Source organism: Salmo salar, chromosome ssa01, assembly GCF_905237065.1.
Source record: "Salmo salar chromosome ssa01, Ssal_v3.1, whole genome shotgun sequence".
Lineage (NCBI taxonomy): Eukaryota > Metazoa > Chordata > Actinopteri > Salmoniformes > Salmonidae > Salmo > Salmo salar.
The window spans coordinates 126,476,816-126,492,405 of record NC_059442.1 but is presented as its reverse complement, the minus strand read 5'-3'; the positions used below and the strand labels follow the sequence as shown (position 1 = coordinate 126,492,405).

General features: G+C 44.1%; 1 protein-coding gene across 1 annotated transcript in view; it reads left to right on the top strand.

Annotated features, from left to right (window-relative positions):
* Positions 1-15,590, top strand: part of LOC106561807 (integrin alpha-2) — a 41,021-nt gene that overhangs the window by 23,567 nt on the left and 1,864 nt on the right. Inside the window, exons 16-27 of the mRNA XM_014126056.2 lie at positions 269-432; positions 640-788; positions 2,692-2,802; positions 12,111-12,196; positions 13,076-13,217; positions 13,319-13,411; positions 13,520-13,596; positions 13,699-13,885; positions 14,012-14,122; positions 14,975-15,085; positions 15,214-15,327; positions 15,445-15,534. Of these exons, the coding sequence (XP_013981531.1) occupies positions 269-432; positions 640-788; positions 2,692-2,802; positions 12,111-12,196; positions 13,076-13,217; positions 13,319-13,411; positions 13,520-13,596; positions 13,699-13,885; positions 14,012-14,122; positions 14,975-15,085; positions 15,214-15,327; positions 15,445-15,534 (1,435 nt within the window). The remainder of the gene's footprint in view (positions 1-268; positions 433-639; positions 789-2,691; positions 2,803-12,110; positions 12,197-13,075; positions 13,218-13,318; positions 13,412-13,519; positions 13,597-13,698; positions 13,886-14,011; positions 14,123-14,974; positions 15,086-15,213; positions 15,328-15,444; positions 15,535-15,590) is intronic.

Below are 15,590 nucleotides of genomic sequence, written 5' to 3'. Positions count from 1 at the left end.
GCTGACCATTCCCATCTGGGTCTGACGCTGCTGCTAACCGCTCCTACGTAGTTGCTGATGTCACTTATACAATCAATACATTAATCAATTAATCGGTCAACCAATGAACCAATCAATGAATCAATACAATAGCCAATCTGAAGTTGACTCGTGACTCATGAAGTTGCCTTGTGATTGAAGCATCTCTCAGTAGATGTAGTCATTCAAACATCAAAGAGCTAGTTAGCTTGATATATGATTATGACTCACTGATTATGACCTCTCCCAGGTCTCGGGGTCTGGCCGTGGTGACAGCGAGGGCAACCTTCAACCCTGACACGGTCAGCATCCTGAGTAAGACGTGCAGGGTCAGTGGGAGGCTGGTGTCCTGCTTCAACACCTCAGTCTGTTTCAGCGCCACCTTCAGGCCCAAGATACCTGTAGGACCTGTGGGTAAGCCCTGCTTTCTTCTGTCTCTATCCCTCTCTCTCTCTCTCTCTCTGTCTCTCTCTGTCTCTCTGTCTCTCTGTTTCTCTTCATCTTCCCCTGTCTCCCACTTCACAGTGTCACTGTCAAATCAGTGGACGCGCTCAGTATAACAGGGGCTTATAGTATCTCCCTCTAATTGTGTCTTGCTGCCTGTGTTACTTCTCACCTCAGCTGTCAGGTTCAACCTGACCCTGGATGCTGAGCTCCAGTCGTCTCGTGTCACCTCCAGAGGTCAGTTCAGGAACTCAGAGAGAGTCATGCAGAAAGACATCAGGGTTTCCACCGGGGAGGTCTGTGAGACACTAGAGGTCTTTGTTCAGGTAAAGATAGATAATATGAAAAGGTTTGATGCTGATTTGCTGAATGAAGTGTGTCTGGTTTTTCTCCTTTATCCGGCCTTATTGAATTACTGTGTTTATTTATAATGGACGAAACATCCTTTTAACAAACTCTTAAATATCAATCAATTTATTTTATTTGAGGAACATTACCAAGACTAATGTTTACTTGTATGTACAGTACCAGTCAAACGTTTGGACACACCTACTCATTGAGGGGTTTTTCTTTAGTTTGACTATTTTCTGTATTGTATAATAATAGTGAATACATCAACATTATTACATAACACATATGGACTCATGTAGTAATCAAAAAAGTGTTAAACAAATCAAAATATATTCTAGATTTTAGATTCTTTGAAGTAGCCACCCTTTGCCTTGATGACAGCTTTGCACACTCTTGGCATTCTCTTAACCAGCTTTACCTGGAATGCTTTTCCAACAGTCTTGAAGGAGTTCCCACATATGCTGAGCACTTGTTGGCTGCTTTTCCTTCACTCTGCAGTCCAACTCATCCTAAACCATCTCAATTGGGTTGAGGTCGGGTGATTGTGGATGCCAGGTCATCTGATGCAGCACTCCATCACTCTCCTGCTTGGTCAAATAGCTCTTACACAGTCTGGAGGTGTGTTGGGTCATTGTCCTGTTGAAAAACAAATGATAGTCCCACAAAGTGCCAACCAGATGGGATGGCCTATCGCTGCAGAATGCTGTGGTAGCCATGCTGGTTAAGTGTGCCTTGAATTCTAAATAAATCACAGACAGTGTCACCAGAAAAACACCCCCACACCATCACACCTCCTCCATGCTTCACGGTGGGAACCACACATGCGGAGATCATCGTTCACCTACTCTGCATCTCATAAATACACGGCGGTTGGAACAAAGGGACAGATTTCCACCGGTCATATGTCCATTGCTCGTGTTTCTTGGCCCAAGCAAGTCTCTTCTTCTTATTGGTGTTCTTTAGTAGTGGTTTCTTTGCAACAATTCAACCATGAAGGCCTGATTCACACAGTCTCCTCTGAACAGTTGACGTTGAGATGTGTCTGTTACTTGAACTCTGTGAAGCATTTATTTGGGCTGCAATTTCTGAGACTGGTAACTCTATTGAACTTATCTTCTGCAGCAGAGGTAACTCTGGGTCTTCCTTTCCTGTGTCGGTCCTCATGAGAGACAGTTTCATCATAGCGCTTGATGGTTTTTGCGACTGCACAAAGTTCTGGATTGACTGACCTTCATGCCTTAAAGTAATGATGGACTGTCATTTCTCTTTGCTTATTTGAGCTGTTCTTGCCATAATATGGACTTGGTATTTTACCAAATAGGGCTATCATCTGTATACCACCCCTACCTTGTCACAACACAACTGATTGGCTCAAACGCATTAAGGAAATTAATTCCACAAATGAACTTTAAACAAGGCACACCTGTTAATGGAAATGCATTCCAGATGACTACCTGGAATGCCAAAAGTGTGCAAAGCTGTCATCAAGGCAAAGGGTGGCTATTAGAAGAATCTCAAATATAAAATATATTTTGATTTGTTTAACACTTGTTTGCTTACTACATGATTCCATATGTGTTATTTCATAGTTTTGATGTCTACACTATTATTCTACAATGTAGAAAATAGTCAAAAATAAAGAAAACCTTGGAATGAGTAGGTGTGTCCAAACTTTTTACTGGCACTGTATGTATGTATGATGATGAAGAAAAAAAACAATGTTCACTACTTTGCTGTATTATCTTGTGGTTTCCTTTTCGATACTTATACAATTCCAATACGTTAATTGAGTTCTGATCCTGCTGATGAGAATTAGCTTTGTAGTCAAATTAATGAAACGAATACATAAAATCCTATCTTTTGCTTACTGTCTGACAGGAGGCCCCTGACTTTGTGAGCTCCATCGGTCTGCGTGTGGACATCACTCTGCAGGACCCAGACTCCAGTCCTGTTCTGGATGTTCTCAGTCCCACTGCCTGGGAGTTCTTTGTGAGTTACCACTCAATTAAAATATCAATAATATGGGATGTACATTAAATATATGTTGATGTTGCAATTGCTTGCGGTTGTGTGTCTATAGAAATAATATGTGCTTTATGTGTTAGTGATTCTCCTTTTTGATGTTAGTAGGAATGAAAATCTTGTAGTTTTAGACTATTATTTGATATCAAAGTGTCATGATTAGGCCTAGTCATGATCAAAGTTGAACCAGGATGTAGACATGAATCTAGGGTTAGGGTTGTGGTTGAGGCTAGGATATAGACATGAAGTTAGGGTTGTGGTTGTGGTTGAGGCTAGGATATAGACATGAAGTTAGGGTTGTGGTTGTGGTTGAGGCTAGGATATAGACATGAAGTTGTGGTTGTGGTTGAGGCTAGGATATAGACATGAAGTTAGGGTTGTGGTTGAGGTTGAGGCTAGGATATAGACATGAAGTTAGGGTTGTGGTTGAGGCTAGGATATAGACATGAAGTTAGGGTTAGGGTTGTGGTTGAGGCTAGGATATAGACATGAAGTTAGGGTTAGGGTTGTGGTTGAGGCTAGGATATAGACATGAAGTTAGGGTTGTGGTTGAGGCTAGGATATAGACATGAAGTTAGGGTTGTGGTTGAGGCTAGGATATAGACATGAATCTAGGGTTAGGGTTGTGGTTGTGGTTGAGGCTAGGATATAGACATGAAGCTAGGGTTGTGGTTGAGGCTAGGATATAGACATGAAGTTAGGGTTGTGGTTGAGGCTAGGATATAGACATAAAGCTAGGGTTAGGGTTAGGGTTGAGGCTAGGATATAGACATGAAGTTAGGGTTAGGGTTGTGGTTGAGGCTAGGATATAGACATGAAGTTAGGGTTAGGGTTGTGGTTGAGGCTAGGATATAGACATGAAGTTAGGGTTAGGGTTGTGGTTGAGGCTAGGATATAGACATGAAGTTAGGGTTAGGGTTGTGGTTGAGGCTAGGATATAGACATGAAGTTAGGGTTAGGGTTGTGGTTGAGGCTAGGATATAGACATGAAGTTAGGGTTAGGGTTGTGGTTGAGGCTAGGATATAGACATGAAGTTAGGGTTAGGGTTGTGGTTGAGGCTAGGATATAGACATGAAGTTGTGGTTGTGGTTGAGGCTAGGATATAGACATGAAGTTAGGGTTGTGGTTGTGGTTGAGGCTAGGATATAGACATGAAGTTAGGGTTAGGGTTGTGGTTGAGGCTAGGATATAGACATGAAGTTAGGGTTAGGGTTGTGGTTGAGGCTAGGATATAGACATGAAGTTAGGGTTAGAGTTGTGGTTGTGGTTGAGGCTAGGATATAGACATGAAGTTAGGGTTAGGGTTGAGGCTAGGATATAGACATGAAGTTAGGGTTAGGGTTGTGGTTGAGGCTAGGATATAGACATGAAGTTAGGGTTGTGGTTGAGGCTAGGATATAGACATGAAGCTAGGGTTGTGGTTGAGGCTAGGATATAGACATGAAGCTAGGGTTGTGGTTGTGGTTGAGGCTAGGATATAGACATGAAGTTAGGGTTAGGGTTGTGGTTGAGGCTAGGATATAGACATGAAGTTAGGGTTAGGGTTAGGGTTGAGGCTAGGATATAGACATGAAGTTAGGGTTAGGGTTGTGGTTGGAGCTAGGATATAGACATGAAGTTAGGGTTGTGGTTGTGGTTGAGGCTAGGATATAGACATGAAGTTAGGGTTGTGGTTGTGGTTGAGGCTAGGATATAGACATGAAGTTAGGGTTGTGGTTGAGGCTAGGATATAGACATGAAGTTAGGGTTGTGGTTGTGGTTGAGGCTAGGATATAGACATGAAGTTAGGGTTGTGGTTGAGGCTAGGATATAGACATGAAGTTAGGGTTAGGGTTGTGGTTGAGGCTAGGATATAGACATGAAGTTAGGGTTGTGGTTGTGGTTGAGGCTAGGATATAGACATGAAGTTAGGGTTGTGGTTGTGGTTGAGGTTAGGATATAGACATGAAGTTAGGGTTGTGGTTGTGGTTGAGGCTAGGATATAGACATGAAGTTAGGGTTAGGGTTGTGGTTGAGGCTAGGATATAGATATGAAGTTAGGGTTAGGGTTGTGGTTGAGGCTAGGATATAGACATGAAGTTAGGGTTGTGGTTGAGGCTAGGATATAGACATGAAGTTAGGGTTGTGGTTGAGGCTAGGATATAGACATGAAGTTAGGGTTGTGGTTGAGGCTAGGATATAGACATGAACTTAGGGTTAGAGTTGTGGTTGTGGTTGAGGCTAGGATATAGACATGAAGTTAGGGTTAGGGTTGTGGTTGAGGCTAGGATATAGACATGAAGTTAGGGTTGTGGTTGAGGCTAGGATATAGACATGAAGTTAGGGTTAGGGTTGTGGTTGAGGCTAGGATATAGACATGAAGTTGTGGTTGTGGTTGTGGTTGAGGCTAGGATATAGACATGAAGTTAGGGTTGTGGTTGAGGCTAGGATATAGACATGAAGTTAGGGTTAGGGTTGTGGTTGAGGCTAGGATATAGACATGAAGTTAGGGTTGTGGTTGTGGTTGAGGCTAGGATATAGACATGAAGTTAGGGTTGTGGTTGTGGTTGAGGCTAGGATATAGACATGAAGTTAGGGTTAGGGTTGTGGTTGAGGCTAGGATATAGATATGAAGTTAGGGTTAGGGTTGTGGTTGAGGCTAGGATATAGACATGAAGTTAGGGTTGTGGTTGAGGCTAGGATATAGACATGAAGTTAGGGTTGTGGTTGAGGCTAGGATATAGACATGAAGTTAGGGTTGTGGTTGAGGCTAGGATATAGACATGAAGTTAGGGTTAGAGTTGTGGTTGTGGTTGAGGCTAGGATATAGACATGAAGTTAGGGTTAGGGTTGTGGTTGAGGCTAGGATATAGACATGAAGTTAGGGTTAGGGTTGTGGTTGAGGCTAGGATATAGACATGAAGTTAGGGTTAGGGTTGTGGTTGAGGCTAGGATATAGACATGAAGTTGTGGTTGTGGTTGAGGCTAGGATATAGACATGAAGTTAGGGTTGTGGTTGTGGTTGAGGCTAGGATATAGACATGAAGTTAGGGTTAGGGTTGTGGTTGAGGCTAGGATATAGACATGAAGTTAGGGTTAGGGTTGTGGTTGAGGCTAGGATATAGACATGAAGTTAGGGTTAGAGTTGTGGTTGTGGTTGAGGCTAGGATATAGACATGAAGTTAGGGTTAGGGTTGAGGCTAGGATATAGACATGAAGTTAGGGTTAGGGTTGTGGTTGAGGCTAGGATATAGACATGAAGTTAGGGTTGTGGTTGAGGCTAGGATATAGACATGAAGCTAGGGTTGTGGTTGAGGCTAGGATATAGACATGAAGCTAGGGTTGTGGTTGTGGTTGAGGCTAGGATATAGACATGAAGTTAGGGTTAGGGTTGTGGTTGAGGCTAGGATATAGACATGAAGTTAGGGTTAGGGTTAGGGTTGAGGCTAGGATATAGACATGAAGTTAGGGTTAGGGTTGTGGTTGGAGCTAGGATATAGACATGAAGTTAGGGTTGTGGTTGTGGTTGAGGCTAGGATATAGACATGAAGTTAGGGTTGTGGTTGTGGTTGAGGCTAGGATATAGACATGAAGTTAGGGTTGTGGTTGAGGCTAGGATATAGACATGAAGTTAGGGTTGTGGTTGTGGTTGAGGCTAGGATATAGACATGAAGTTAGGGTTGTGGTTGAGGCTAGGATATAGACATGAAGTTAGGGTTAGGGTTGTGGTTGAGGCTAGGATATAGACATGAAGTTAGGGTTGTGGTTGTGGTTGAGGCTAGGATATAGACATGAAGTTAGGGTTGTGGTTGTGGTTGAGGTTAGGATATAGACATGAAGTTAGGGTTGTGGTTGTGGTTGAGGCTAGGATATAGACATGAAGTTAGGGTTAGGGTTGTGGTTGAGGCTAGGATATAGATATGAAGTTAGGGTTAGGGTTGTGGTTGAGGCTAGGATATAGACATGAAGTTAGGGTTGTGGTTGAGGCTAGGATATAGACATGAAGTTAGGGTTGTGGTTGAGGCTAGGATATAGACATGAAGTTAGGGTTGTGGTTGAGGCTAGGATATAGACATGAAGTTAGGGTTAGAGTTGTGGTTGTGGTTGAGGCTAGGATATAGACATGAAGTTAGGGTTAGGGTTAGGGTTGAGGCTAGGATATAGACATGAAGTTAGGGTTAGGGTTGTGGTTGAGGCTAGGATATAGACATGAAGTTAGGGTTGTGGTTGAGGCTAGGATATAGACATGAAGCTAGGGTTGTGGTTGAGGCTAGGATATAGACATGAAGCTAGGGTTAGGGTTGTGGTTGTGGTTGAGGCTAGGATATAGACATGAAGTTAGGGTTAGGGTTGAGGCTAGGATATAGACATGAAGTTAGGGTTAGGGTTAGGGTTGAGGCTAGGATATAGACATGAAGTTAGGGTTAGGGTTGTGGTTGAGGCTAGGATATAGACATGAAGTTAGGGTTAGGGTTGTGGTTGAGGCTAGGATATAGACATGAAGTTAGGGTTAGGGTTGTGGTTGAGGCTAGGATATAGACATGAAGTTAGGGTTGTGGTTGAGGCTAGGATATAGACATGAAGTTGTGGTTGTGGTTGAGGCTAGGATATAGACATGAAGTTAGGGTTAGGGTTGTGGTTGAGGCTAGGATATAGACATGAAGTTAGGGTTGTGGTTGAGGCTAGGATATAGACATGAAGTTAGGGTTAGGGTTGTGGTTGAGGCTAGGATATAGACATGAAGTTAGGGTTAGGGTTGTGGTTGAGGCTAGGATATAGACATGAAGTTAGGGTTAGGGTTGTGGTTGAGGCTAGGATATAGACATGAAGTTAGGGTTAGGGTTGTGGTTGAGGCTAGGATATAGACATGAAGTTAGGGTTAGGGTTGTGGTTGAGGCTAGGATATAGACATGAAGTTAGGGCTGTGGTTGTGGTTGAGGCTAGGATATAGACATGAAGTTAGGGTTAGGGTTGTGGTTGAGGCTAGGATATAGACATGAAGTTAGGGTTAGGGTTGAGGCTAGGATATAGACATGAAGTTAGGGTTAGGGTTGTGGTTGAGGCTAGGATATAGACATGAAGTTAGGGTTAGAGTTGTGGTTGTGGTTGAGGCTAGGATATAGACATGAAGTTAGGGTTAGGGTTGAGGCTAGGATATAGACATGAAGTTAGGGTTAGGGTTGTGGTTGAGGCTAGGATATAGACATGAAGCTAGGGTTGTGGTTGAGGCTAGGATATAGACATGAAGCTAGGGTTGTGGTTGAGGCTAGGATATAGACATGAAGCTAGGGTTGTGGTTGAGGCTAGGATATAGACATGAAGCTAGGGTTAGGGTTGTGGTTGAGGCTAGGATATAGACATGAAGTTAGGGTTAGGGTTGTGGTTGAGGCTAGGATATAGACATGAAGTTAGGGTTGTGGTTGTGGTTGAGGCTAGGATATAGACATGAAGTTAGGGTTGTGGTTGAGGCTAGGATATAGACATGAACTTAGGGTTAGAGTTGTGGTTGTGGTTGAGGCTAGGATATAGACATGAAGTTAGGGTTAGGGTTGTGGTTGAGGCTAGGATATAGACATGAAGCTAGGGTTAGGGTTGTGGTTGTGGTTGAGGCTAGGATATAGACATGAAGTTAGGGTTAGGGTTGTGGTTGAGGCTAGGATATAGACATGAAGTTAGGGTTAGGGTTGTGGTTGAGGCTAGGATATAGACATGAAGTTAGGGTTAGGGTTGTGGTTGAGGCTAGGATATAGACATGAAGTTAGGGTTAGGGTTGTGGTTGAGGCTAGGATATAGACATGAAGTTAGGGTTAGGGTTGTGGTTGAGGCTAGGATATAGACATGACGTTAGGGTTGTGGTTGTGGTTGAGGCTAGGATATAGACATGAAGTTAGGGTTGTGGTTGAGGCTAGGATATAGACATGAAGTTAGGGTTAGGGTTGTGGTTGAGGCTAGGATATAGACATGAAGTTAGGGTTAGGGTTGTGGTTGAGGCTAGGATATAGACATGAAGTTAGGGTTAGGGTTGTGGTTGAGGCTAGGATATAGACATGAAGTTAGGGTTAGGGTTGTGGTTGAGGCTAGGATATAGACATGAAGTTAGGGTTAGGGTTGTGGTTGAGGCTAGGATATAGACATGAAGTTAGGGTTAGGGTTGTGGTTGAGGCTAGGATATAGACATGAAGTTAGGGTTAGGGTTGTGGTTGAGGCTAGGATATAGACATGAAGTTAGGGCTGTGGTTGTGGTTGAGGCTAGGATATAGACATGAAGTTAGGGTTAGGGTTGTGGTTGAGGCTAGGATATAGACATGAAGTTAGGGTTAGGGTTGTGGTTGAGGCTAGGATATAGACATGAAGTTAGGGTTAGAGTTGTGGTTGTGGTTGAGGCTAGGATATAGACATGAAGTTAGGGTTAGGGTTAGGGTTGAGGCTAGGATATAGACATGAAGTTAGGGTTAGGGTTGTGGTTGAGGCTAGGATATAGACATGAAGCTAGGGTTGTGGTTGAGGCTAGGATATAGACATGAAGCTAGGGTTGTGGTTGAGGCTAGGATATAGACATGAAGCTAGGGTTGTGGTTGAGGCTAGGATATAGACATGAAGCTAGGGTTAGGGTTGTGGTTGAGGCTAGGATATAGACATGAAGTTAGGGTTAGGGTTGTGGTTGAGGCTAGGATATAGACATGAAGTTAGGGTTGTGGTTGTGGTTGAGGCTAGGATATAGACATGAAGTTAGGGTTGTGGTTGAGGCTAGGATATAGACATGAAGTTAGGGTTAGGGTTGTGGTTGAGGCTAGGATATAGACATGAAGTTAGGGTTGTGGTTGTGGTTGAGGCAAGGATATAGACATGAAGTTAGGGTTAGGGTTGTGGTTGAGGCTAGGATATAGACATGAAGCTAGGGTTAGGGTTGTGGTTGTGGTTGAGGCTAGGATATAGACATGAAGTTAGGGTTAGGGTTGTGGTTGAGGCTAGGATATAGACATGAAGTTAGGGTTAGGGTTGTGGTTGAGGCTAGGATATAGACATGAAGTTAGGGTTAGGGTTGTGGTTGAGGCTAGGATATAGACATGAAGTTAGGGTTAGGGTTGTGGTTGAGGCTAGGATATAGACATGAAGTTAGGGTTAGGGTTGTGGTTGAGGCTAGGATATAGACATGACGTTAGGGTTGTGGTTGTGGTTGAGGCTAGGATATAGACATGAAGTTAGGGTTGTGGTTGAGGCTAGGATATAGACATGAAGTTAGGGTTAGGGTTGTGGTTGAGGCTAGGATATAGACATGAAGTTAGGGTTAGGGTTGTGGTTGAGGCTAGGATATAGACATGAAGTTAGGGTTGTGGTTGTGGTTGAGGCTAGGATATAGACATGAAGTTAGGGTTGTGGTTGAGGCTAGGATATAGACATGAAGTTAGGGTTAGGGTTGTGGTTGAGGCTAAGATATAGACATGAAGTTAGGGTTAGGGTTGTGGTTGAGGCTAGGATATAGACATGAAGTTAGGGTTAGGGCTGTGGTTGAGGCTAGGATATAGACATGAAGTTAGGGTTAGGGTTGTGGTTGAGGCTAGGATATAGACATGAAGTTAGGGTTAGGGTTGTGGTTGAGGCTAGGATATAGACATGAAGTTAGGGTTAGGGTTGTGGTTGAGGCTAGGATATATATACATGAATTTAGGGTTAGGGTAAATTCTTGTGTTCTTTTATTATATATTGTATTACCTCGTCTGTGTTTATCAACTATTGTGCTCTTGTTATTTTATTACTATTTGTATTATTTGTATTAATCTACTTTGTATAGTGATAGTTTTGCTACTTTACATTTATTCTGCACTGTTTAGGAAAAGCTGCAAGTAAGCATTTAATTGTACTGTTACACTCGCTGTATTCTGTGTGTCTGACAAATAATTGTTGATTTTATTTTATTTGGCATGTAGGTAGGGTTAGGGTTGTGGAGGAGGCTATGGTTATGGTTGCACCAGTATGTGGACATGAAGCTAGGGTTAGAGTTACGGTTGTGGTTGTGGTTAGGGCTAGGGTTAGGGTTGAACTGGACGTGGACGTGAAGCTGGGATTAGGTTTTGGGTTGTGGTTGAGTGTTAGGGTTGACGTGGGATGTGGACATGAAGCCATAGTTAGTGTTACAGTTGTGGTTGAGGCTAGGGTTGGGGTTGAACTGGGATGTTGAACAGGGATAAGGCTCCTCCACAATTCCCAATACAACAGAATGTTGGGACTAAACACCTACCTCTGCAACTGGATCCTGGACTTCCTGACAGGCTGCCCCCTGGTGGTAAGAGTAGGTAGCAAAACCTACGCCACGCTGAGCCTCAACACAGGGGCCCCTCAGGGGTGCGTGCTCAGTCCCCTCCTGTACTCCCTGTTCACTCATCATTAAGTTTGCCGATGACACAGTGGTAGGCCTGATCACCGACAACGACGAGACAGCCTATAGGGAGGAAGTCAGAGACCTGGCCATGTCGTGCCAGGACAACAACCTCTCCCTCAATGTGATCAGAGGGGCTGTAGTGTAGCAGGTTGAGAGTTTCAAGTTCCTTGGCGTCCACATCACAGGAAACTGAAAGGATTTGGCATTGGTCCTCAGATCCTCAAAATGTTCTACAGCTGCACCATCGAGAGCATCCTGACGGGTTGCATCACTGCCTGGTATGGCAACTGCTCAGCCTCCGACCGTAAGGCACTATAGAGGGTAGTGCATATGGCCCAGTACATCACCGGGGCCAAGCTTCCTGCCATCCAGGACTTCTATACCAGGCGGTGTCAAAAGAAGGCCCTAAAAATTGTCAAAGACTCCAGCCACCCTAGTCATAGACTGTTCTCTCTGCTACCGCACGGCAAGCGGTACCAAGTCTAGGTCCAAGAGGCTTCTAAACAGCTTCTACCCCCAAACCATAGACTCCTGAACATCTATTCAAATGGCTACCCAGACTATTTGCATTTCCCCCCCAACCCCTCTTCTACACTGCTGCTACTCTCTGTTATTATCTATGCATAGTCACTTTAATAACTCTACCTACATGTACATATTACCTCAATTACCCTCGACTAACCGGTGCCCTCGCACATTGACTCTGTACTGGTACCCTCTGTATATAGCCTCGCTATTGTTATCTTACTGCTGCTCTGTAATTATTTGTTACTTTTATTTCATACATTTTTGGGGTATTTTCTTAAAACTGCATTGTTGGTTAAGGACTTGTAAGAAAGCATTTCACTGTAAGGTTGTATTCGGCACATGTAACAAATAAAATGTGATTTCATGTCATGTGAACTCTTACAACAGATCCCATTCTCCAAAGACTGTGGCTCTGACGAGGTGTGTTTGAGTGACCTGCTCTTGAAGTTGAAGAAAGGAGAGATGATTCCCAGGTGAACTCTGACACTCTCTCAACCTAGCCTAGTAAAACCAGACTGAACACTGGGCTCAATGTTGAGCACAGCATTCAGTCTGACTAAACCAGGCTACTCTCAACCTACACTCTTCCTCCATGAGCTCAGGAATAACGGACATGTCTCGTATTATTAGACAAGTATTCCCATATGTTTTTCTATGGGAACAGACAAATAAGTCCTGTTCTGTTCTGTTGGTCTGGTTTAGTGGGAATACACTTTCTCTATTAAGCCTTGCTGGTTAAAGAAAATACATAAAAACTTGTTTCATAAGTTGAATGACACAGACCGGGATTCAAACAAACCCCAATGTGCCGACATTGCACTGTACTTGACTTTCAAAAGCAATTTCCTTGACTTTCACGGAGATAGCATTCGCGGTAAACACTACAGATGCGGCTCAAACATAAATAACCTTTAACAGTCAAATGCAGTGTGGTTTGTTTGAATCCCAACCGCTATATGATACACATTAGACAGGCAGACAGGCAGACAGACAGACAGACAGACAGGCAGGCAGGCAGGCAGGCAGGCAGGCAGGCAGGCAGGCAGGCAGGCAGGCAGGCAGGCAGGCAGACAGACAGACAGACAGACAGACAGACAGACAGACACTCTTAAAGTGAGTGGTAAGGTCGTCAACCTTGGCCAGTCAGAGGGACATATGTTATTTTCACTGTTCCAGTGAATGGTGACAACTTACATGGCCCCATGAGATCTGTTCATGGATTCCCCCATCAAACTGGTGGTGTCTTCATTCTACAGCATTCCATTTTCCCCATGCACATACAGGTAGAATTATATGTTCATTCTTGCCCCCCGCTGTATTGTTCTGAGTAAAACGAGTGTTGTGTTTTGCAGCTCGTCTAGGATGCTGGTCAGCTTTAAGGACAAGAGGCTCTCCTTCACTGTGTCTGTGACCAACAAGAAGGAGAATGCGTACAACACCCAAGTCACGGCCACATACTCCAAAAACCTCTTCTACGCCTCCATCAATCCTCCAGTATGCATCAGCATCTTTGCTTTTTACACATACACATGCACTAGAGGAGGACTATTTTGATATTTATCAGTAAGCATTTACCTAACATTGTTTCATTTCAGAGTGATGGAACAGAGGTGAAGTGCACCTCCACCAAAGAGTCTCTTACCCTCTCATGCCAGGTGGGATACCCAGCTTTAAGGCAGAACCAAGAGGTAAGACCTGACAACAAACAGCAAGACAGCCGTCGTGTGTGTAGGTCTATGTCTCTGTCAGCCGGGGTTGCCGTTCCTAAACAATACACTGTTCCCTATTCCCTGCAGGTGACATTTGGAATCAACTTTGACTTCAACCTGAATCAACTGCAGACCGAAGCCGATGTGAGCTTTGAAGCTCTAAGGTAGTGCTTGTTTGCTTGTTTGTGTACCAACCATAGTATAGTGTTCTCTGTTAGGACTATGGGTCTTCTTCTGTTGCACGAGCTTACTTCTCCTCTCTACAGTGACAGCACAGAGGAGAACCCGTCAGACAACCAAGCCTCTATCTCCATCCCTGTCCACTATGACGCAGAGATCTCCCTCTCCAGGGAATCAAATCTCAATTTCTATGTGGTTGACATGGACAATGAAGCGAAGACCGCAGTTAATACCTTCAATGACATCGGTCCTGAGTTCAAATTCTCTATGAAGGTGAGAAATGGTCATTTGAGTACTTTACAGTGTACAGTTTATGGTAAAATACTTCCTTTCCCCTTGTGGCAGAAATGGTAAGAGAAGTACGATGCGTCAATGATAAGTGTTTTCTCTTCTGTTTAGGTCTCTACAGGGAACTTCCCAGTCAGTCTGGCCTACCTCACAGTCTCACTGCCCAGTGCTACAGCAAGAGGGAACCCATTGCTGTATGTGACAGGAGTCAAAACGGAACCTGTGAGTATTAATAACCAGTCAACCTGTCTTGTCTCCAAATAACTAGCGTTTGGCAGAGTTTGTGCCCTCGCATTCTGTCTCAATAGTCTTTGCTGCCAGATCCCGTGCCGGTGTTGTTTTGGAATACAGCTGGGCTGTGTTCAGGAGAGAGAAAACAGAGCAAAACACATTAAGCGCAACGCCGGGCTCTATTCAATCCGTAGTGCTGAAGATCCGCTTTAGAGTGCGATTGGCAATTAAAGGCAATGTTCCCGCAGTCGGACACTGCATTCCCGTTCCCGCGGTCGGACACTGCATTCCCGTTCCCGCGGTCGGACACTGCATTCCCGTTCCCGCGGTCGGACACTGCGTTCCCAGTAAACAGTGCATATTTCAGCTCAATCGGAAATTACCTTTACATTTTAACACATATCTTCCGCGATACTTCAGTGTGTCACGAACCGGCTCGTAGCCCGTAACAAAAAGGGAGACAATGTGGAGATCAAGGAATAACCAAAATATATTTATTCACTAAAGTAAACTATAAACAAGTAACAATGGTGTGTGTAGTCGGTAGTATAAGTGGTTGCGTGCATACATGCAATAATGAGGGGTGTTGAATGGTGCCAAACAAACAAACAAACAAACAAACAAAACAGCCACGACCAAAATCTAACAGTGTGTCCGCGTGGAGAGCGTCCCATTTCGCTGACGACCCTCCACACCCCGACATCCTATTAAGGAAAACAAGAGCAAAGAGAAAGAATTCGGCAGACAGAGTGGGAGGGTCGTCACACAGTGAAACGGATTGGTTCCAGCCCGAGGACGTACCACCTGACCAATACAAATACAAATGTTGTTGCTGTTCTGCAGGCTGGCGAAGTGAGCTGTGAAGTAACCAGCCTCGTCGACCCTCTGAAGATCAGTGAGAAGCCTTACACAGCATCCTTCTCCAAGGAGAACCTTATGAGCACAGAGGATCTGGTGCGTGCGTGTGTGTGTTTTTGCGTGCGTGCGTGTGTTTTTTTGACAGACAGAGACAAAGATAGAGTCACAGTTTATATCTAATGATCACCTCTGAATACATGTCTATTGTTTTCTGATGTTTCCAGAACTGTAAGACAGTCAAGTGCCAGCCTATGAATTGTGTCCTGAAAGACATGGGGATAAAGAGCGATTTCTTTGTGAATGTGACCACGCGGATATGGAACGGTACCTTTGCTGCTGTACGTATAGATAGCACACTCACCTACTCCTCGTCATTTACATGCTCGCTTCTCCTCCTCTGGAACGGCGTCTTCTCATTACCTCATTCATTCTCCTCCTGTCTCGTCTCTGAGCAGTCATCCTTCCAGTCCACTGTGCTGACTGTGAGCACAGAGATAGAGACCTCCGAGCCTGAACTGTTGGTCATCGCTCACAAGCACCTGACGGTACTGGAATAATACATCAAAGACATTTGAATACAGCCTAACCTAATATCTTTGAA